The following is a 23280-nucleotide window of genomic DNA, read 5'->3' as shown; positions in this document are numbered from 1 at the left end:
TTTTGTTTGAACACAATTAATACATATTATATCGATTTTAAAATTAAAAATTAAAAAATATATATATAAATTGATAAATAATAAAATTTATTAAACAATAGTATTTATTATATCGGTTAATTCGGCTAACCGATTTTAAAATTTTGAAAACTGTTTAATCGATATAACAGAATTTTTTAGTTTGAAAACCGAATTTCCGAAATTACCGGACCCAATTTCTGAATTGGCTCGGTTCGATCGGTTATTTGGGTTTAACCAAAATCTTGCTCACTCCTAAGTCCTATGTATGATACTACTCGTCGGTTATAAAAACTTATTATTCTGCCAAATAAAATTGATTGGGCGGTAAGGTTTGGAAAACTCATTTGAAATCACACATATCGAGCATAACATTTCAAATCCATCGCAATTACATATGTATAAATTAACAAAGACGTGATTTGAAATTCATCTGATATAAATTTATCCAAATAATTAAATAAATTGAAATGTTAACTTTAAATCCCTAAATCCCAGACCGGTTTTAAAATAGGTCCCACTTTTATTACCCTGACTAAGTAAGTTTTCAATCTATAATTAAATATATTATATTTAGACAAAAATTTGTATGAGACGGTCTCACGGGTCGTATTTTGTGAGACAAATCTTTTATTTGTGTCATCTATGGAAAAATATTATTTTTTATTGTGAATATTAGTAGGATTGACTCGTCTCACAAATAAATATTCGTGATATCATCTCACAAAAGACTTACTCTTATGTTTATCTTGTTTTTGGATTGGTGAATTATTCCAAGTTACATAACAGCCCCATAATATGGCGATTTTTTTAGTTGGTACAATAATATTCAATTTGGTTTATTATCACTTAATTATCTTCTGGTCCCAGTTTTATTTTATTCACTGTTTTTGTAATCATCCGTCACTTAGAATGTCGGTTGCACTTGATTAAAGTTTCGATTCGACGTTAACCTACAATTATTTTAAGACGTTTTACTATTACAAATTTCAATATTTATGAGGAAGAGCTTAATTTTAGTCATGTATGTTTGTTTTTTTGAATTTTATTTGTTTGTGTGATAAATCTAATAATTGTCTTTCTTTGATGGAGTAATCGAAATATGATGCTCTAGGTGTTATATGCTTTAAAATATTTGAGTTCCACAGTGTCATTAATTATATATTTTGGTAAAAATGACAAGCACTCGGTCGTATATCTTGTTATCGAAATCATGTTTTAGCCGGTTATCTCTCTCTTTTCTTTTCTTTTTTTATTTTAACCATTTTTTTATGTGGTGCAAATATGACACCAACATGACGCTAACATATGCAGTGTCATATCAGGACTCCTGCAAAAATGGACTAAAATTGCTAATAATTTAAAAATGCAAGACTAAAACTGAATTTGTTAAAAAAAAATATGATCTAAATCGCAAATAGATAAATAAACAAAAAAATTGTAGTTTTTCTCATTTTTAGGATATAAATCGCAAATTGATCAACAAACATCAACAAAATTGCAATTTTTCCAATTTTTATGATAGAGCTTCAATTTCCAATTTTTATGATAGATCTTCAATTTTAATTTATAAGACCATATAAAAACTCATTAACTGATTCTTAATAAAACTTTTTTTTAATCACAACTGATTATTTCTATACTAACTGTAATATATACAATAATATTTATAAAGATAATTAAATATTTTTATATAATTGTTTTGATCCAACATTGCTCTCATAATATAAGTTGCAGTGTCATTTTCTTTTATTCTAGTGAAGTGAATAATTCGAGGTTGAATCCAAAAGGTCACGGGCAATAAAAAGTTTGAAAATCTCGAGCAAATATTTTAATAATTCCATCAAATATGTAAAATGTGCACAACACCGTTAGAACTGCAAATTGAATAAATATAGCATCAACAGACAAAAGACAGAAAAGGATGCTCCAAATTTTTAGAATCACGCAAAATAGATGCTTACAATATAGAAATTTATACCATACAATTCAGATTTTATTGAACTATTTTTTGTATTATTCTTTAAATTGGCTCTTCAAATACCAATTTTGTATCATTACTTTTTGTTGTTGTTGTCGTCGTCGTCATCATCTTCAATTTATAGTTGTAGCTAGTAATTTGTTTTTTAAATTACAATTTTAGTTAAAATTTTTAAATCACTGACGCAGTGTCATAAAATGGTAATATGTCACGGCCGAAAATTGATGACGTGACCATCTAGGATGAAAAAAACTTAAATTGAAAAAAATACAAATCAGTTGAATAAAATCGTGAATTGAAATGTAATAATAAAAAATGTGTAAGCTAAATAAAGAAATTGTATTTTTTTCACTATTATTTCAAAGCGAAACAAACACGACCTAGATCAAAGTATCGCGTTCATAAATAGGAGGAGCATAAAGTCTGCGAAGACTAAAGAATTAATATGATATTTATTTCATTGAAGTCGAAAAGACTATAAACATTTAATTATTTGAAATTTTAGGGCGGAGATTATTTAAAACTTTCACATGTTATTTAAATATAATTAAATAACATATTGAGATGAAATTATTTTCAATAAAAGTTAGTGAACATTTTTTAAAAAAATTTCAATCTAGTCATATAAATTAATGATCAATCAAATCCTAAAAAAAAAAATACACGCACGTATATATAAGTCATTATCTTGTATAACGTTATTATGTTCTTTACATTATTTAAAATATTTTATACTACCATTTTTTAAAAACTTATTGTTTCCAAAAAATAAAATAAAAAAACTTATACTATAATCTATCGTGTTGATTAATTCTTGCCACACGATCGGTAACTCCGGTGGCGAGAGATGGGGCCCCGTGGAAGTGTTTTTAAATTTTATATTAACTATATAAATTTATTATATTCAGCATTATTTCTTCGCCTAGCTGTGGCCTGTGTGTATTTAAATTTTTTTTCGAGTTATTATAAAATCACAAAAATACGGTAAATTTAATTTTCTCAAATATCAGTGCTTGAAAATACAAATTCTAATGATTAGGCTATCTGTGTGTAATGGTTTCACATATGTATATATCTGAGACGAGTCGACTCGGTCTACACCTGCAGCGAAAAGTAATATTTTTCACTCAAATAATTATATATTATACAATATAATTTTAATATAAAAAATAATATTTTTCACTCAAATCAACATTTATTATACTATATTTATTTATAACATAACAAACAAAAAATGATATTTTGTACTGAAAAATAATATATTTGATATAAAAAGTAATATTTTTCATAAGTAGGATCTAGTCGGATTGACGATTCGTCTCACAAAATTGAATCATGAGACGATCAAACAAGAGTTGTGAATCTATATATATATATATATATATATATATATATATAGTTGAAATTTTCAATTTTTGTCACAAACAAGTTTGGTTGCATTAAGTGGATTATAATTTTCAACAGTTGGCGGCTAATTTGAGGTTAGTACCCTCTGATTTTTCACCTGTATGAATGCCAATTGTCATCCTCATTTGAGTGCTCCACATGGTTTAGATGGTCAAGATTCACACACATATGTGATTTTAAAAAAATTAATGGACCTCATGTATGTGTGACTAAATTTGGGCCCTTGATTCTATCATAGGGGTAATGCCCCTACATATAGAATGTAATCAACCTTCATTTGAAAGAATAAAAATCTTATAGATTCCGATGATAGGACGACCATCTTTAATTATTTATGATCGAGTTTGAATTTTGATACATGAATAGATTTGAAATCTATATATTTTTATAATACTTTATTGTTCAAAATGGATCAATAAATAAAATATTAAATCTATATATTACTCATTTACACATTAGTTACACATAGTAGAATAAATTTCATATACGTCTATTATTGGGTGAAATTGAAATTCATCGTAATTAACATGAAACAATATACAAACATAAAATGGAAATGAATGAATTTGAAGTTTGTGATCTTTTTTCTATAAACAAAAAAATTATATTTCTAATTCATTGATCAAAATACGACCAACATTTTTTGTGTCGGGAATAGTAATGATCACCTTTATTTGAGAGATTCTCGTACTAGTTACCGTTTTTAACATTTGAGAGAAAATCATCCCAATAATTCGGAACATAAGTAACTAGCTGAAATTTCAAATCCACTGTCAACTGGATTTTTTTAAACAAAGTTGTACGGCGTGGTTTTCTATTCCGTTAATGCATTATGCGTTGTTATTGATTTTTCTCTCGGTTTTGAACAAGTACATAAACAGCATGTCGAGGCAAGGATGCTCCTTTATCCGCAAGACGAAATTGCTTGTATGAAGTGCTATACGTTGCAGACAATCGTCTCTAAGAAACAACAATTTCAAGTCGAGAGATTGCAGCACTACATACTCCAGAAAACAGTGAACAAAATTACGCTGCAACTTTCAAGGACGAAGTGAAGTAATATGCAGCAAAATGGCAAGAAGGAGAAAAAAGATGTATGAGAGGGATTATTTATAATTTATCATCGGACGCGTAGAAGAGACATGGCTTTACGGATCAGATGCGTAGAAGAATCACAACTCTCTGCAAGTAGTCAAGAGATGCATTGTTTGGTGCAAACTGCGGCCTGGAGCAGATGCAACCTTAGCCAAAGGACGCGCACGCTGTTTGGCGCATTCAGAATCAGTGCAACGCGCAGCCGTGCACAGCAGTAGGCGTGCAACCGCGCGAGAAGACGCGCATTCACGCACCTAGTTCTGTCCGGATGCATCCTAAATAAATTGTGCGCGCTGTAACGCGTTTCTGGCACGCACCAGCGCGGGTGCTGCTTTGGTCCAAAAAGATTAATATTGGTCAAAGACCGCACCGCCCAGCCCCACGCCTCGTCGGTCGGCCACGCGCACATGTGTTTCACCAAGACACAGCCTATCATAGTCTTCCCCTTTTTAAAAACTTCTCGTACCCTTTGGAGCTGAAACCCTTAGCTCAAACTTGGAGCTTATAAGAGAGATTTGACTTGTCTATTTTTTCAATGTAGGACAACTCTCATTCCCTTTTTCATTCATCACTCTTTACTCTTTTTTCTTTTTTTTTTCTTTTCTTTTCATTTATCTAACATGCGTTGTATGGTAAAAAAAAAAAAACTCCAAAACTTATATTGGTTGGTATTAAAGCCGAAGTCATGTGTTTATTTCTCACGTTGGACGTTAATACATTTTTTTACATGAACTGGAGTAACAATAGAAGTGTAGCAATTGGATTGATATTTCGGTAATATATATATATAGAATGCTGAATCCCACACTTTACACACACATACATGATGTATACACATCTACTAATTAACTTTTTATTGGTCGAGTTTATGCTATACCAAGTATAATACCACTCGTATATTTTAATACGACGCGTTCGATTGGTTAGTTTCTTTCGGACGATCAATTGAATGTATTATCGTGGAACACAAAGAGAGTATTATGTCGTAAGATAGAGACTTAGACTTCTTTCTATTGTAATTTTCCCAGTCTCGCACGTTACACACAATTGTCAGGGACAATAATTGAATAAAAAGATTTAATCGAAATTAAAAAAAAAAGGTCCAATTCCATGGCCTCAAATTAACTTGTGTGTAGCACACAGTCTGCAAGATGCTGTGTAACTGTCATGGACCAACAAAGTTTATCTAATATAATGGTGGGGACATTTTATACGATATGGATCTTGGGACCATTTTACCCAACATTAATTGACCCATTTTTTAGTACCTCAAAAAAAGACACAATTTTTTTTAATGCTGGACTTGGAAATAATGTAACTAAATGGGACCTCATCAATATAAAAACATTTAAAATTTACGCAAACTGTTGATATCCGAGTAAATAAGTCTCTGCAATAACAAAAAAATATTGATTTTATGTTTTTAGTTTTTTTAAAAAAGAATCAGTTTTGTATGTTTTTAAAATTCAGATTCTACATTAGCTTCTGCTGAATTTAGTTATACTTCTACAAATTATGTCATTTATAGTTTATTAATCTTAAATACACTATTTAAAGTATGTCATTTAAAATCTGGAGTCCCCTTTGTGTCCAGCTTTTTCCTCCTTTAAATGTGATATTATTGAAGAAGGTCCCCCACACCCCCCCCCCCCCCCCCCCCCCCCCCTCCCTCTCTTAAATGAAACCAAAATCCAAAATGCTTGTCATAGGGTACCCCACGTTTTATCAATAATTGAAAATGAGTAAAAATCAATTTATGTAGATTTCTGATTTCGTATTTGTGGAATTATGCTCGGTTTATTTTCTTGAGATCAAAGAATTTGTATTTTTTAAAATACGATAATTTATTTGCAGTGTTTCTAAGTTGAAAGATTTGAATTATTTTTTTCAAAAAAGTTTCTGTTTTATAGATAAACCCTTTCAATTTATTAAAATAAAGTTGAATCTACAGTGATGTCAAAGTTATCTAGCTAAACAAAACATTTTCAGAAAAAGTTTAAATTCCATCTGTCTACATGTTCAATTGACGAATCATTGCTACACCACAAAAGCATCTTTATAACTCTTATTTAATCAATTGCACATTATGTCACATATACTCGTAAAAAGATTTTATTTATATAAAAAAAAACTGTATTCAAGAGGTTCTCGAGTTGGTGAAGTAGATATATACTTATAAAAAGATTTTTTTTAAAAAAAAATGTATTCAAGAGTCGGTCGAGTGGTGGAGTAGACGAGACTTTAATCAATGGTTAGATGTTCGATTATCTCTGTCAACACTTTCTTGTGCAAATTTACCACATATAGTTTTTTTTAGTGTGGTTTATTCAGATAACATAATTTGCATGTGAGAATAGATTATTATATTTGGGTATCAAGCTCAAGATATCGTCTCAAACTTTTGATATTGGTATCAGATGTGTTGTTACAAATAATTAACAATTGACATATGTGATGTTTAATTATATGAATAATTAACTTGGTATGTCTCAATTCGATCCGAATATAAACGATTATTTATGAATAACTTTGTATTTTTTTTTTAAAAAATGTATATTTTTTTTTTGAATTCAGGATGAAAACATTGTAACATTAATTATATTGTTCAGTTTTTGGATACTGCATAGAATTAGTTATCATTGACATCAATTTCATTGTCATTTTAAATTGACAATTTTTATAAAACAGAGGAAACGAAATATATTGACAACACATCCAGGGACCCGTCCTATTAGCCCAAAGAGCGACAACTAGGGACATTGGTGGAAAGATAGAGTGGGGGTGGGGCAATTTATATGGAATATCTTTAACATTTTATATTTACATATAAATACCTATATATAAATAATTAAATAACAAAAGAATGAGGTTTATCCTTCCCTAAAATTCTTTCACTCTCTCTCTCACACACAGTTTTATATACATAGTTTTTATATGTATTGGACATATTTATGTGAGCAATATTGAGACACAAACTCATTAGATTTTCAATATTTCTATGTTTCATCACATTCAATATGTGATTATCATCTCATCGATACTCACATAAGTGTGCACAGTAAATGTGCATCACATAACGAAAAGTGAAGTCAACATATAACTAACTTTTGAATTTGAATGAAACAAAAGTAGAAGAATAAGCAAAATTTAGGCTTAAAAAACACTTAAAACAAAATAATAACTTTTCATATATACAGTTTGCAAAGTGTAATATAAGAAGAAATTTAATGATACGAAGCAGTCAAGTCTTAATCTGTGTGAATACATTGAAGGCGTGAAGACAAATTTAGTAAAAGTAAGATAAGAAGGACAGTAGGTGAGCGTGATGGTGATGTACTCATATGATTTCAGGTTTTTGTTTGTACTTGTAAGGGTTTGATGGAGCCAATCCACCCTTTTTTTTAGTACAACAAATTTAATTTTTATTTATAAAATATATATTCAAGTGCAATCGACTCTTATAATATTCATGAATTTATAATTGTTGCTCCAAACTAGCGTATCTTTAAAATAAATAATAATATTATTATAGCGACATATTATGCAATCATAATAAGTGAAAATTAAACTTATTATAGGCTTATGGAGCTGGAATTTTAAACTCTAAAATCTTTTAATATTTTAAATTGATCTATCCATGCTAATATCATATTATTCCAAAATTATTCGATAATTAAAAATAGAAAATCATTAAACTTTGGCTCATCTTCTCTATGTCGGATCCAATGACTGGAATGTTATTGTGTTTTGTCTAATAACTATCACATAAACAGAAAATTATATTAATGCAATTTTGAAAAATAATTTAAAAGTAACTGCTTAACATTACTATTTTTTTCTCAAAATTGTTTTTATTATAGAAATAAATTAGTGAGCAACTAAAACGCTATATTAACCACTTATGCGTTTTCCCAAAAAAAAAAAAAAAAACCCCCACTTGTATATTCAAAAAAGAAAAACATCCAAATGAAAATTGTCAAAGATAAAAAATAATTAAATGTAGAGAACTATTTTGTTTATTTTCCATATTTATCATTAATATCAACGTTTGATTTTAAGATGCATTTATTGAACTGGATAAGACTCTCCATCGTACTTTGTTCCTGTAGCAAAACCCATACATGAATTCTGATCGAGACCTTATAGTTTAATAAATTTTTTAATTAATAATCTTCAAATATTTCGTAAAAGTGACTATAACTATTTTAAATAAAATTAATGGTCCATCTATGTCTCTTGATAAGATCCAGTCTTGATAGTTGAAGATTCAGTACCTCTTTTCAAATAAAAAAAATCAAGAATTAGACTCTCACTCTATGGCTTAAATCAATCCACGAATGTTTCCATTCATAGAAAATGATATCTTGTGAAGAAACGACATTTTAGTTACGGAAAAAATTCAAGCATGATCGTAAATAGTATTCGGATATGAAAAAAGAATTAACAGGAAAAAAAATATGTCGATTATATATCTTTTTTCAGGGGCCGAAAAATTCTTGTGGTTCGCGGAGTGCTCTAGGTTTCAACGTTGAATTGATGGGCGTAGGCACCACATCGAGATTACCAACATTTTTATGTATCAATCAAATACGTTTATACCAACAAAAAAGAAGAAGTGAAATTTGATTAAAATGGCTACTCTTTGTGGGCTTTGTAGTTTACAAAGCTGCTGTTTCTTGGGCCAACAGAAGATAGCCTTTTAATTTATTTATTTTTCAAAATAAAAGGCTTTATTTTTCTTTGAAGTTCATATACTCCTAATATGTAAAATATTGGATGTAAAATCATAAATTTCGAAGGTTGATTGTTTAAAAGAATTGGATGTTTGAATACATTAGCACTTTTTTTAAAAAAAAATTGTATTTTTTCTGCCAACAATTTTTACTGTTGTTATCAAGGTTTTAAACAGCGTGAAGCGCCCGAAGCGGGGATGTCGCATTCCAAACTTTTCAAGCTTAAGCGACATTAGCACATGCTTAAGCGTGAAAAAGCACTTTTTATCTTTAGTGTAATTGTAATCATTTCAAACCAATAAATAGATAAATAATACATAAATATTATAAATTATGATAAATTTAAGTCTGATGCATTAATTATTATATTTGTAAAAAACATAAAAATCTCAAAATTACAATCTTTATTTGTTTTTGCTACTACCCACATTAAAAAATGCTAAATATTTGTCAAATCATTATCAGACATGCTTAATCATAATTAAATTAAAAAATAAACATATAAATTATAAGCCTAATTTATTATTTTAAAATAAAAAGACTTACCTTCAAAATAAAAAATTAAAAATAATAGATGTGATTAATTGTGCTTAAATACACTTAATAAACATATTAATTATCCTTAGTTCGATCAAACTACAGTTTAACCATTTTTTTCCGCTTTTCTCCTAGCGGAATGTTTTTGTTGAGTTTAAGCGGGCTTTTTAAAACACTGGTTTTTATTAATCTAAAACACATAATATTTAAAACACTAGAGTCGACCATGTATGTATATTTTATTTTCAGTTTAGAACGATTGATGATAAATATTTATAATACATTTAATATATCACGTGTGTATATTATTATATGCTCCACATTTATTAGTTATTACATACATTAAGTAATAATTATTAACACAAAAACCTAACGGCCTGTCTAGACAAACACAAAATCAAACCAAACAAAATATCACTTATGTTGGTTAATATAAATACTTTTTATTTTACTTCCAAATTTTTTAAATACCTTTTATTTTATTTAATAAAAGTTATTATATAAATTAATTTTAATAAATTTATCATAATAAATATAATTTAAAACAAAAAAAAAAAACTGCCTCAAAAAAAAAAACTCCCGCGAAATTAGGTTAATCTTTTTGTATGCTTCATTTGATATCAAGGATTATATTTTTTATCGATCTTGAGTGACAGACACAGTATTTTTTGTCAAGAAGGTTTCTGAACCAATTTAAGACATGCACGACGAAGATGTCGCACTCTAAGGAGAAGTGATTGTAATTCTCTTGTCCCAAAAAGACAAAAAAATACTGAGTTTATAATGAGATAAAATTGACCTCATGATATATTTCTAGAAATAAAAAGAAATTTAAATAAATGTGGCGTGAAAAATGGAAAGAGCTCGGAATCTCCTAAAGAAAATCAATAATATTTTAAAATCTTATTTTTTTAAATCACGAGCATATATGTCATATTATATTTCATTTTTAAGATATTTATGTTAGTAAATTTAAAATATGTTATTCTAAAAGAGTTTTATTAAATTTACGGAGAAGATTTTGTGCTTTTTCGAATTTTCTCACGAGCCCGTTGCAATTTGCCCAATTTGTGGCTGTGAGTCTGTTCTTGTGAGCTCCAACGCAGATCATATTCACTGTGTATTCTGTAACTCTATTTTCATAACACAATTTTTTCTCCGACAGAGATTCGATAAAAACAATGTTTTCAGTATGCTTCATATTATATTAATTTTTAACTCTAAACTTTTTGTATAACTTGAGCAAAACTTATATAAAATAAAGACGTATAATCAACAAATGTATCATCATCCGCCTCAGATTAAACCGTGCAGAAAGGTACGAAACGAGATATACCAAATAATTATTTAAACAACCTTTTTTTTCTATGCGTAAGATCGAATAAATTAACTATTGAAACATTCCTCCAAATGGGCATTCTTAAGACAAGAAAAATTAAAGGCGTGAGAGAGGAAAGCCAATTCCGTGTCGCTTGGTGGGGAAAAGAACGAACAACAGGCTACAAATCACTCCCACCGTCACGGGCAACGCCGTCAAAAGTTCGACGGCCTCCTCCGATGGCGTTGGATAGAAGCAACTGATCACATTCTTATCGAACATGGCCACCGCTCCGAACACCAGAATGGACAATAAGGCATGAATAAAGTCCACGATACCCACCCTATATTTTGCAGCCTCCTCCGGTGGAAGCCGGGCTGAGCCGTCAATGATCCAGAGCCCACGGAAGGTGGCAACTCCGTACCTTACCTTTTCAAGGAAAAAAAAGCCGAATTTTGGTTCGAGATACTGACGAAAATTTTAGTCAACGTACATGAGAGGGGAAAAAAGGGAAAAACATATTGCATTCTACGTTAAAATGTTGTTGTAATGTTTGAGTGATTGACAAGAGAATTCAGAACGAAGATTTAGTTTTTTAATGCATTAACAGCTACACGACATTGTAGAACATTCAAAATTGAATCTAGCTCTAGCAGGGTGCAAACTGCAACATTGGAGGAAATTTTAAAGTTTTAGCATTATTTTATAGGAAAAATTCTAAAAATTTGCGCAAAAATGTATTAACTCACAACTAGATTTTTGGAATGACAGACAGCCACTGCATATATATGTGTAATGTGTGTGTGTGTTCATGTATGTTAGTACCTTTCCCCTTCCATCTCTGAAACTGTCTGTGAAACACAGAAGGAAGCATGAGATGGTGCAGACGGCAAGAAGGACGATGGTGGTTGTTTGGCTGACAAATGATTTGCATTTGCCTTCATGTGTGAAAACAGGCGACATTACCTGGAAAGCCATCACGGAGCCTGTGGGCAGCAGATTAGCGAGGTGGGCGGTGCCCTTGAAGGCTTTCCGGACAGCCTTTTGCGCCGGAGTTTTTTCTGGTTTTGAAGGTGCAGCCGCCGCTTGCTCCTCCAGGAGATGCAATTGCAGATCTTCATTTGTTTTTGTTTCTTCTCCCATTGCTATATATATCTGTAACGATTTTCTTTATGTTAATGTTAGTTCAGAGCTTAAATTTCTATGTTTTCTAATTAGGATTTAATCTTCCATCAAATGGAACCAAGGTTTTGATATTGTTTCTCCAGATTTTTGCATGCACGAAACGTGAAGTTTTGAAGAGTAAAATGGATATGGTCCTTTGAACGAACAAAAGATATAATTAAGGTTCGCAATTAGTTACGAAAAGGAGTTTTGAATGGGTTTTAAAACATGTTTAATGAGGTTTATAAATGTTTGAGAGACACGATATAAATATAATCTATCAAATAAATATGGAGGTTTTATTTATTTATTTGTTTTGGTTGTCAACCAGAACATTCGTAGGGTTCTTGACCGTTTTGATTTTCCCATCACTTCTGGACCATAAGCTATTAACTTCTAAATTTAACTATTTTATTTTTTATTGCTGTCAAATAATTTATATTCACGACTTTGGAAAAAATATGTACCTAATGTTTCCTACAATATTAGGTTTAAGAAGAGTTCACACACACACACACATATATACCATGGCTTGTAACTTTAATGTTTTCATTTAGGTCATGATCAAATTCACGATTTTAGTTCACAAATTTGTATTTTTTTTCCTTCAATTTTAGTTCACAAATTTGTATTTTTTTTCCTTCAATTTTAGTCATTTATTACATGAGTCTTGATTGTCATAACATGTTAGCAATGATCGGATCTACATCTGTAATTTTCGTCATCACTTCAGCATTTTTCGGCTTCACAACATCTTCCAACCTACACAAACCTTCCGATTAAAAAACTAAAGTTGAATTAAAAATGTAATTAATTGACTAAAATCGTGAATTATCAGATAATACAACAAAAAACGAAAAATGTGAAATTAGTTACATGACAAAAAATAATTTTAATCAAATTTCCCTTTTTGATTTTTCTACAAGTTAATGTATCTAATCGAGTGATAAAAACACTATAAAATTTGATGGCAAAAACTTGTGTGAGACGGTCTCACGGGTCGAATATGTGAGACGGATCTCTATATTTGGGTTATCCATGAAAAAGTATCATTTTTTATGCTAAGAGTATTACTTTTTATTGTGAATATGGGTAGGATTGACCCGTCTCACAGATTAGTATCCGTGAGACGGTCTCACATAAGACTCACTCAAATTTGATACCATGATGCAGTAATTGATTTGCGTACAATTACCTACAATAACGAAAAATTATAGATTTTATTTGTATGTTGTTTACACTTGACAGGAATAACAAACTAAAACGAATAAATTTAATAAAAAATAACATTAATTAACCAAAAAATGAATAATTAAAAATTAATTCACACATTCAATTTGATGGTTATTTTTGGGTAATTTACGTTCATTTTCCCTACACTTTAATAAATATTTGATATTTACCTCTCTTGCAGCTTATAATTTTAAAACTTGATAATAGAAGTAACTGTCAAATGGAAAAAGTATAGGCGATATGATTTTTCTTTTGCATGTAATTAAATTTTTAATATTTTATCGATAATATCTACCTAAATAATGATATAACATCACTAATTAATTACAATAAAAGCTAAGTCATTAATTAAAAACGACAAACCAATTAATTAAGTCAGTGGTAAGTAATCGGCTTTTAAAATTCTGAAAGCCGCCCCATTGAATATTTACACTTAATATAATATTTTTGTTTAATAGAAGCCATTAGTCGATCCAAACTAATTCACCAGTCTTAAATTAGTTCGATTGAACCGATAAATCATATTAATTTTCCAAGAAACAATTACGCATGGTCCCCCCCCTCTCATCGCTCACTTTACAAATACTTGCCATATATTTTTTCCATATGCAAATTTTCTAACGAATTATTGAGATAAAATTGTATTTTTTTTTAATCTTGGATATTTATTTTTTCTGTTTTGGTTATTTGTGTTGTCAAATTGCTATATTACTTCATAATCCTTATGTTGTTCATAATTTTATCATCTTTACAACGTGGTGCTGGTGTGACATTGATGTAGCGCTGACATGCCATCGAAGTAACGTTAACAAATGTTGTGTTATATCAACACTCTTGATAAAAAAGAACTAAACTTTTCGAAAATTTAAATTTATATTACTATACCGAAATTTCACAACTTAGATAACCAAACTCATATATAAGTAATTATAAATGCTAAAATTACAATTTTCACAAATATGTCGTGGAAGAAACGTACGGAGAGTGTTTCAAGCATGATTTGTTTCCTACAGTTATTTGTGTTGTTTTTTCTTTTTTTGACTTTGGAAGCTATTGGGCTTTTTTCATTCGAGGAAATTGAATAAACATCTTAGGCAATGTTTGGTTTGGTTGATAAAGTAGGATTGATTAATTTTATCCGGTCCAATCAAACGTTTGGTTCAGTTTTAAATAAACTCACCTTATCCCTCCTAGGTATGATTAGGTTATATTAGGTAGGATAAAATAATACCTGCTCACCCCCTAGGATTATTTATCCAACTCTTAATACCTCCTATTTTTCCAATTTTACCCTTCTCTTTTATTTAAACTTACCACCACTTCCAGCCACCGACGCCGCCTCCACGACCGCCGCCGGCCGACCACCGGTCGACCGCCGATAGACCGCCGACCGCGGCCGAGCACCGGCCGAACGACGAAGGACTGCCGACCGTCGGCAGAATACCGGCCGATAGCCGGTTAGCGACGGTTTGTAAAATTCCGTCGCAAAAAGCGGCGGTTTTTTAATAAACCGTCGCTAAAATTCAAATTAGCGACGGTTTCTCAATAATCCGACGCTAATTTTCCTCTCCCCCACCGACCTTTTCCGGCCGCGGCCGCCACTGTCGCCGTCGCGAAGGAGAAGGGCAATTTCGTCTTCTCATCAAAAAATTCAAAATTATCCTACACTTAAAAATCTTATCAAACATAATATTATTTTACACCATATATTACAATCCTACCACAATCATTTTCTTTATCATTTACGTACTAATCATTAGTTTATCCTATCATTTCAACCAAATGTAGCCTTATAGTCTTGATAAGTGAAAGATTAAGTGAGAAATAAGATTGTTTCACATAGTAAAATAATATTAATATGAGTTAGTTTATATTGAATTACATTTTGTAAATGTGTAAGAATGATTGGTCAAGAGACTCTCTCTCGTGCAAGTCTGCGCATGGATGCAACTCAAGAGCCCGATTTCCATTATAAAAATGCTTGATTTATGTGCAAGCGTATGAGCGCGACCTGAATGTGTCGAATGGTCGTGACCGATCAAGGCGAAATTGCACGGGCCCATCGAGTTTCATATGACTTTTGTTGTTTTCTTGAATTTTATTTTCGAAAATTCACTCAAGATCTTTTTGGATGTGACTTTTTACTTGCCTAACTGTTGGTGCTCCATATGACTGACTTTTGGTGTTCTAGCTGAACTACCTTTGGCCTTCCATATAGCCAGTATGTGACTGTCCATATGGGGCACAATTGCCGGTATATTTAGAGGCAACTTCGAGTCATTCAAGTATAGCTCATAGTAGTCACATATTAATTTTATCTTTATCCATGTCCCTACCTCCTAATCTCCTGCTACTGTGCTCTAGCTCACGATAATTTTCAAGTACTTTGCCAATTCGCCAATGTAGTACTTTTGTGCTAGATTACTACTGATTGTTCCGTTGTATCCAACTTGAACCTCGAAACACATAAAGGAGAGAACAAATATATTTTTAAGTACATTGTACTTTGTAAATGTCTCGGTCTGCTTTAATGTTTTAGTTTTACTTTTTATTTTCTCACGCCATCGTTCGTTGGTTTCTGTTTGATTTTATGTATCTTTCTTTTAAAAGTTAATTTACAGTACTTTATTTCTATTTCGAAAACTACCACAACAATTTTTAAAAATAAAATAAGATAAAAAAATTATCTATTTCATATAAGATAGCTATTTAGATTATAAATCCGACTTCTAATATGTGATTAGAATTATTTAATTATTTCTATTTCCAGAACTACCACAACAATTTTTAAAATAAAACTAAGATAAAACAATAACTATTTCATATAAGATAGTATTTAAGAATATAATTCCGACCTATAATATGTGATTATAAATAATTATTCACAATCTGTATGCATTGTATGTCAATATAAATAAATCGATGATAGATTTAGTAATATTGTCTCACATAACATTTTAAAAAAAAATGAAAATCGCCGACATGAATTATTGGCAGTTGTAAAATGAAAAATTATTTAAAATAGATTAACGTGGATTGTTGACCGCTACTCTGTTTGAGTCCCCTCCATCATTACTTCGCTTCGTATTAGTCAAATAGTATTACATCACACTTTGGAGACTTTATAACAATTAAAAATATATATAATTTAGCAATTTCCATTTGAAATTTAATTATGAGAAATGGAAATCTTGAATGATTCGATGAAATTTCTAAAAAGACTAGAAAAATGAGTTAATTTTGATCAGATTACTGTTTGAGTTTCCATATCCAAGCTCAAATTTAATTGATACATTTGAATTCATTCAGGTTGAATATCACGAAAATAACCATTGTAATTATGAATTTTATTTGATAAAGAGGACTTGGGTCTTACTATGTTGTTTACATACTTGAAATAAAATTTTATTGAGTGAAAAATCAAATAAATTATGTAGGAGTGTAATAATTGTTTCTGTTTATATAGTAGTCGAAATGTGGTGTTTGAGTTGTTGTAAGGTTTAAAATTAATATAGTTGAATTTTCATCACTGGCTATAAATTTTGGTAAAACGACAAACAATTGTTCCTACAATTAATATCAGAGTAAAAATCATGAGTTTCGATAAATCGATTGTAAGAAGTAAAATTATTATGAGAGATATTTTTGAGTGTAATAATTGTCTATATTAGATATATTAATCGAAACATGATATTTAAGCTATTATATGACTTAAAAAAATAAGAGTTATATTATTATCACTAATTATAATTTTTAATAAAAACGACAACCGCTTCATCGTATTAATTAAATGTTCAAACTTGAAAGTCCATCCTACTTATTATTATTATATATTTTGAGAGGGAGGTTTTATATGGTGTCACATGGAGATCTTGGCCCAGATTGGGACTTTCAGAGACATGGAAATTTTTTGATTTAGTTAAGAAAAATTTGGTAAACATAAACTACGCCTAACCCATTCACTCCGTCAGTCCCGCTGGTTTGTCTTAGATAGACAAAGAAAATTAATTGCAATTTCAATAAAGTTTTAATGAGTTTAAAATACAACTTTTTTTTTTATCGATTAATAAAATATCCTTTTCTTTTCTTTGTGTTTTGAATTTATCGAAATCGAACATATTCGAACTTTTTTCGAACCAAACTCAAGCAAAAAATATTTTGTTTGATAATTCGCGAGCCGCTCGCGAGCTTTAATATTTTATTAATATAATTATATAAATTTTGAACTTTCGGACGTTTCGAACTTTTGAACCTTCATTGTTGTGAATATGTTCAAAGATTTGAAACCGAAGTCGAGCAATTTTTGTTAAAAAAATTCGATCTTCGAATCGATCTCGAACTCGAATACACTTAATTCGAGTTATCAAACCTTAAATTTTTACTAATATTCAACCCGATTCGATTAGTTTACGTATATGCTATTAACTAAGTAATATGTAAAATATAATACTTATAAAACGTGCATCCACAAAAGTGACACACTCGCATTGCTAATCGCAAAAATCCAAGAGAAATGACCCGTAAAGCCAACCCAATCCAAAGGAAAACAAAAAGAAAAAGACCCCACACATTTGAAAATCCATCTCACGTTTAACAACCCGCTCGCCATTCAAATCCTTTCTGTTCTTTCCCCATAAGAATTTTCACACTTCTTTTCCCAATATTCCCCCATTAAACTACAAAAACACCTCACGCTTTTCTTCCATTGTACTCCCACAAATCTCTACATCACCACACAATTATCCCGTTTCCTTGCACTAAATAATATGTTCTTGACCAGAAGAACGACACTTGTTAGCATCACTTTCACCTTCAAATTTCCCATAAATTCAGCCCGCTAATCACTCCCCAATTCCAACTCATATCTTCTTGATTCCCTTCTCTTTGCATGAGCACGTTTTTTTTATCATCACAGGTAGCCAGCCATGCAAGCGAAAATCTCAGTTTCGTTCCTCTTATTCAATGCTCTAGCTCTAGTTCTCAATCTTGATGCCTTGAATCAAGAAGGATCAGTCCTCCAAAAGGTGAAGCTTTCGATATCCGACCCGGCCGGTTCTCTTTCTGGCTGGTCTGACCGGGATGCCACCCCGTGTAACTGGACCGGAGTTAAGTGCAACGACCAAAACTCTGTCGTGTCGGTCCATCTCTCCGGTGCTTCTCTCTACGGTTCTTTCCCCGTCTCCATCTGCAGCCTGCCTTCTCTCTCCTCTCTTTCTCTTGCCAACAACTCCATCGGCTCTTCGCTTCCCCTCTCCATTTCCTCTTGCCTGAACCTCACGTACCTTGACCTCTCCGAGAATATTCTCGTTGGTCCCATTCCTTATACTCTATCCGAACTCCGGTTTCTCAGGTAGGTACAGTACTTTTGGTTTCGTAGCTGTTTGATTATTGCTTGAAAAATTATCATAAACTTTAATCAAGATTATTTTTGAGTCTGTAAACAATTCAAAGGGTGGGGTCAAGTTTTGTGCAGTTGGCCTTTTTTTCAATGAGATCGATGCCTTGGGAATAATCAAAGTTAATTTGAATATTTATGACTTTTTTTGGTTGATATTTAGTATGTGGGTATAATCTCACATATTTTTTTTTTCGTGGATGGATATGTCTTTATTTTTTGAATGACATCCATGACATTTGTTTCGTGGGGTTGCCATGTTTCTATTGGGAGTTGCCTATCATTAAGTGTTATTAACTACTGCTGGACCGACTTCTGCCGTCATCATTAATGAGGAAATCGGGATTAAAAAAATTTAACTTTTAGAAAAATTACGCATGGGATTTGGATAAAAAATTTTGGTCTTGAAATTTCAAAAATATTGTACCATTTTCTAATTTATAATCATATGCTTCTGTGATATTTTGTTGCAGATATCTAAATTTAGCGGCAAACAATTTTTCCGGCTCGTTGCCAGCAAATCTTGGGCACTTCTGGCAGCTCGAGACTCTTATACTCGCTGAGAATCTGCTAAATGACACCATCCCTGCTGCTCTTGGTAATATAACGAGCCTAAAATTTCTCGTGTTGGCGTACAATCCCTTTTCACCTGGTCATCTTCCTCCAGAATTCGGAAACTTGACGAATCTTGAAGAGCTTTGGCTCACTGATTGTCATTTGGTTGGCTCGATTCCAGAGAGTTTCAGCAGGCTGAATCGACTCAGGAATTTTGATTTGGCCAGTAATGCACTCTCAGGATCACTACCAAGTTTTTTATCTCAGCTCAAGAGCCTTGTGCAAATCGAGCTTTATAGCAACCTTTTTAATGCGAATCTGCCAACGGGGTGGTCTAATTTGACTGATTTAAAAAGATTTGACGCTTCAATGAATAAATTTTCTGGAATGATTCCTGCTGATCTTTGTGAGTTACCTCTGGAGTCTTTGAACTTATTCGAGAACAATCTTGAGGGTCTGATCCCTGCTAGCATTGCTAAGTCTCCAAACCTATATGAACTCAAATTGTTTGGAAACCGAATCACAGGTTCCTTACCACATGAACTAGGCAAGAACTCGGCTTTGCAAACTTTGGATGTGTCAAACAACAACCTATCCGGCCCCTTACCGGAGTTTTTATGCCATAATGGTGCTTTAGAGCAGTTAGTTTTGATCAACAATGCATTCTCAGGAAATATTCCGGAGAATGTTTGGAAATGCCAGAATTTAAGCCGGATTAGAATGCGAAACAACCAGCTTTACGGTGAAATTCCTGCTGAGTTCTGGGGCTTGCCGAACGTATACTTACTGGATCTCTACGGCAATGCTTTTTTAGGAAGTATTTCACCAACGATTTATGGTGCAAAAAATCTAGCAACCCTTTTGATATCCAAGAACAGATTTTCCGGGAGCATACCTTACGAAATTGGGTCGTTGGAGAATTTGGTCGAGTTTTCAGCAAGTGATAATGAGTTTACTGGGGGTATCCCTGGTTCCATAGTGAACTTAGGGCAACTTGGGAGGCTCGATCTTAGTAACAATGAACTAACTGGTGGACTTCCGAAGAGAACCGAATCCATGAAGGAACTGAATGAGCTTAATTTGGCTAACAATCGATTGTCTGGTGATATACCTGATGAACTTGGGAATCTGCCGTTGCTTAATTATCTTGATCTTTCACAGAATAACTTTATTGGACCGGTTCCAATCTCACTGCAGAATCTGAAGCTCAATACGTTAAATTTATCATATAATCAACTTTCAGGTAATTTACCTCCTCTTTTCGCCAAGGGGGTGTATAGTGACAGCTTTCTTGGTAATCCAGATCTGTGTATCGATGATGGCAGTTATTGCAAACCCAAAGATGGAAACAGAAACCAAGTTTTTTTGTGGATGCTAAGGTTTATTTATGGAACAGCTGTAGTTGTTTTCCTTGTTGGGGTTGTTTGGTTTGGGTTGAAATACAAGAGCATAAAGAAAATGCAACGAGGGGCCACTATAACAAAATGGACATCTTTCCATAAGCTCTGCTTCAGTGAATTCGAAATAAACGATTGTCTTAAAGAAGACAACGTGATCGGTGTTGGTGCCTCTGGAAAAGTGTACAAAGCTGTTCTTCAAAATGGAGAGACAGTTGCCGTTAAGAAGCTCTGGGGTGGACAAAACAAGGATGGAACTGGTTTTGGTGTTGTCAGTTCTGATAAAGGAGAATTCGAAGCTGAAGTCGAGACGCTTGGGCAAATCAGGCACAAGAATATTGTCAGACTGTGGTGTTGTTGCAATGCTGCTAATTGTAAGCTTCTGGTCTATGAATATATGCCTAATGGGAGCTTAGGAGATTTACTGCATAGTAATGAGCATAGATTGTTGGATTGGCCAATGAGGTTCAAGATTGCCTTGGATTCCGCTGAAGGGCTCTCGTATTTGCACAATGATTGTGTTCCCCCGATCGTGCACAGAGATGTAAAATCCAACAATATACTGTTGGATGAAGATTTTGGGGCAAAGATATCGGATTTTGGAGTTGCCAAGTTTGTTAAAGCTGTTAGCAAGGGGGTCGAGTCCATGTCCGTTATTGCTGGCTCCTGTGGTTATATTGCACCAGGTATTCACATAATTTACAGTCTTTCATTAAAAGCTTACATCGTAGGCTAATATGTTCAGTCCTTGCTAACATATAATACCCGTTTCAGAATATGCTTACACTCTTCATGTGAATGAAAAGAGTGACATATACAGCTTTGGTATAGTCATACTTGAGCTGGTTACAGGCAGACGGCCGATTGATCGAGAATTCGGGGAGAAAGATTTACCAGCATGGGTTTGTGCTATATTGGACCGGAAAGGAGTGGAACACATTCTTGATCCAAATCTTGATTCAAAATTTAAAGAACACATTTGTAAGGTACTTGACATCGGGCTACTCTGTATCAGATCCCTCCCGAATAACCGGCCTTCTATGCGCAGAGTTGTGAATATGCTGCAAGAATCAAGCGCTTGCATGCCCAACATAGCAGAAAAAGATACTAAGATACTCCCTTCTTTTTGTGGAGAGGAATGTGACGATGGAAGATTGATATGATTACACTCTTTTCAATTAAGAATCTGATTTCTTCGAGAAATAGTGATACTGAATTTGATTAAAGCTACATGCCTACATTCAAATTGATAAGAAGAATTTAGTCCTTAAGGCAAGGCATGATAATTTACTGGAGTATATGTGGACGCTATGATATTTTGCACGAGTTTGAACAGATTTTTAATTGAAAATCGTGGACAATCACTTTGGTTTCCATTTCATTCGATTGACTCGAAAAACAATTGCAAGTGAAGTGTGACTTCACTAGCTTGGTAGCCTCTGGACTTGGTGCTTTCAGCGGTCAATTTTAACAACCACCGACCCTCAACCACCACCGACCCTCAATGCTAATTGTGTAATGGGCCCCATTTTTCCAAAGTTCAAGTGTGGCAGTGTCAGACGGGCAAAAATTATGCGCTACAAGTCGTCGGGTCAAGTACAACCCCTTATGCCCCTCTAAAATAGAAAATGACTATTAAAGTTTTCTGGCTTTTTTCAGAACATATATACAAGATTTCTGTCTCCAATTAAAAGAAGTTTTATACATCAAAATTTTAGATTAACATGGGTTGTCTTAGAATTTCTGGGTTCCCACCGTCGCAAGAAATCTTTAATTCAATGAACACACAATTTTTCTTACGGAAGATATCACACGACATTACATCGTGGTTGCCCAGAACTCAGTTTTAACACCATAAAATAGATCGAGTAAATCTGATATTTTCATATGACACACTGAAAACAAATTCCCTTCTCATGGTCTATTGCCCTGTAGTATTTGTGTACTAATGCAAGACCGACCGTCTTTCCGGTTCACTCGACGCTATCGGTCACTGCCCCAAACAATTTATTTTCTGCTACGTGGCATTTATATTATATTTTTTTTAAGCCAAATTCAACCATGGTTCACTTTGGTAAAATCAAGCAAACTCTCTCTTCACAAAAGAACCTCTCACTACTCGTTCCTTTTCAAAATCAAGCAAGCTCTCTCTCCAAAAAAAACTCACTTCCCGTTCGTTTTTTCCAATTGACGGAAACAACCTCATCTCATTGAATCAGTCAAGATGAGGATTTTCTTTGCCACTGTACAATTTTTTTATATATATAATGTAGATATTTGTGTTTGTTACAAGAAATTTGGGATTTGTTTCTGCTTATCTCTGTTTATATATAATGTAGATATTTGTGTTTGTTTCAAGAAATTTGGGATTTGTTTCTGCAGTGACCCGAGCGGTCGCGTCGAACAAACCCCTCCTTTGTCACGTTCTTGCTCTTGTTTCGATTATT

At 32.3% G+C, this 23280-nt stretch overlaps 2 protein-coding genes across 2 annotated transcripts; one reads left to right on the top strand and one right to left on the bottom strand.

The window, feature by feature from the left end:
- Positions 1 to 11206: 11206 nt before the first annotated feature.
- Positions 11207 to 12232, bottom strand: LOC140811322 (protein DMP7-like). The gene is made up of 2 exons (XM_073169181.1): positions 11915 to 12232; positions 11207 to 11518 (listed from the first exon to the last, which is right to left on the bottom strand). Exons 1-2 carry the CDS (start codon positions 12230 to 12232, stop codon positions 11207 to 11209), a joined length of 630 nt encoding a protein of 209 aa, XP_073025282.1.
- A 5782-nt stretch (positions 12233 to 18014) lies between these two features.
- LOC140811885 (uncharacterized) lies at positions 18015 to 22325 on the top strand. The gene is made up of 3 exons (XM_073170008.1): positions 18015 to 18836; positions 19355 to 21519; positions 21608 to 22325. The coding sequence occupies exons 1-3, from the start codon at positions 18412 to 18414 to the stop codon at positions 21994 to 21996; spliced, it is 2979 nt and encodes a 992-aa protein (XP_073026109.1). The 5' UTR covers positions 18015 to 18411; the 3' UTR covers positions 21997 to 22325.
- Positions 22326 to 23280: the final 955 nt, after the last annotated feature.

Source organism: Primulina eburnea, chromosome 14 (genome assembly GCF_022965805.1).
Source record: "Primulina eburnea isolate SZY01 chromosome 14, ASM2296580v1, whole genome shotgun sequence".
Classification (NCBI taxonomy): Eukaryota; Viridiplantae; Streptophyta; class Magnoliopsida; order Lamiales; family Gesneriaceae; genus Primulina; species Primulina eburnea.
Note: the sequence above shows the minus strand (reverse complement) of the source record. Positions and strands in the feature narration are given on the sequence as shown.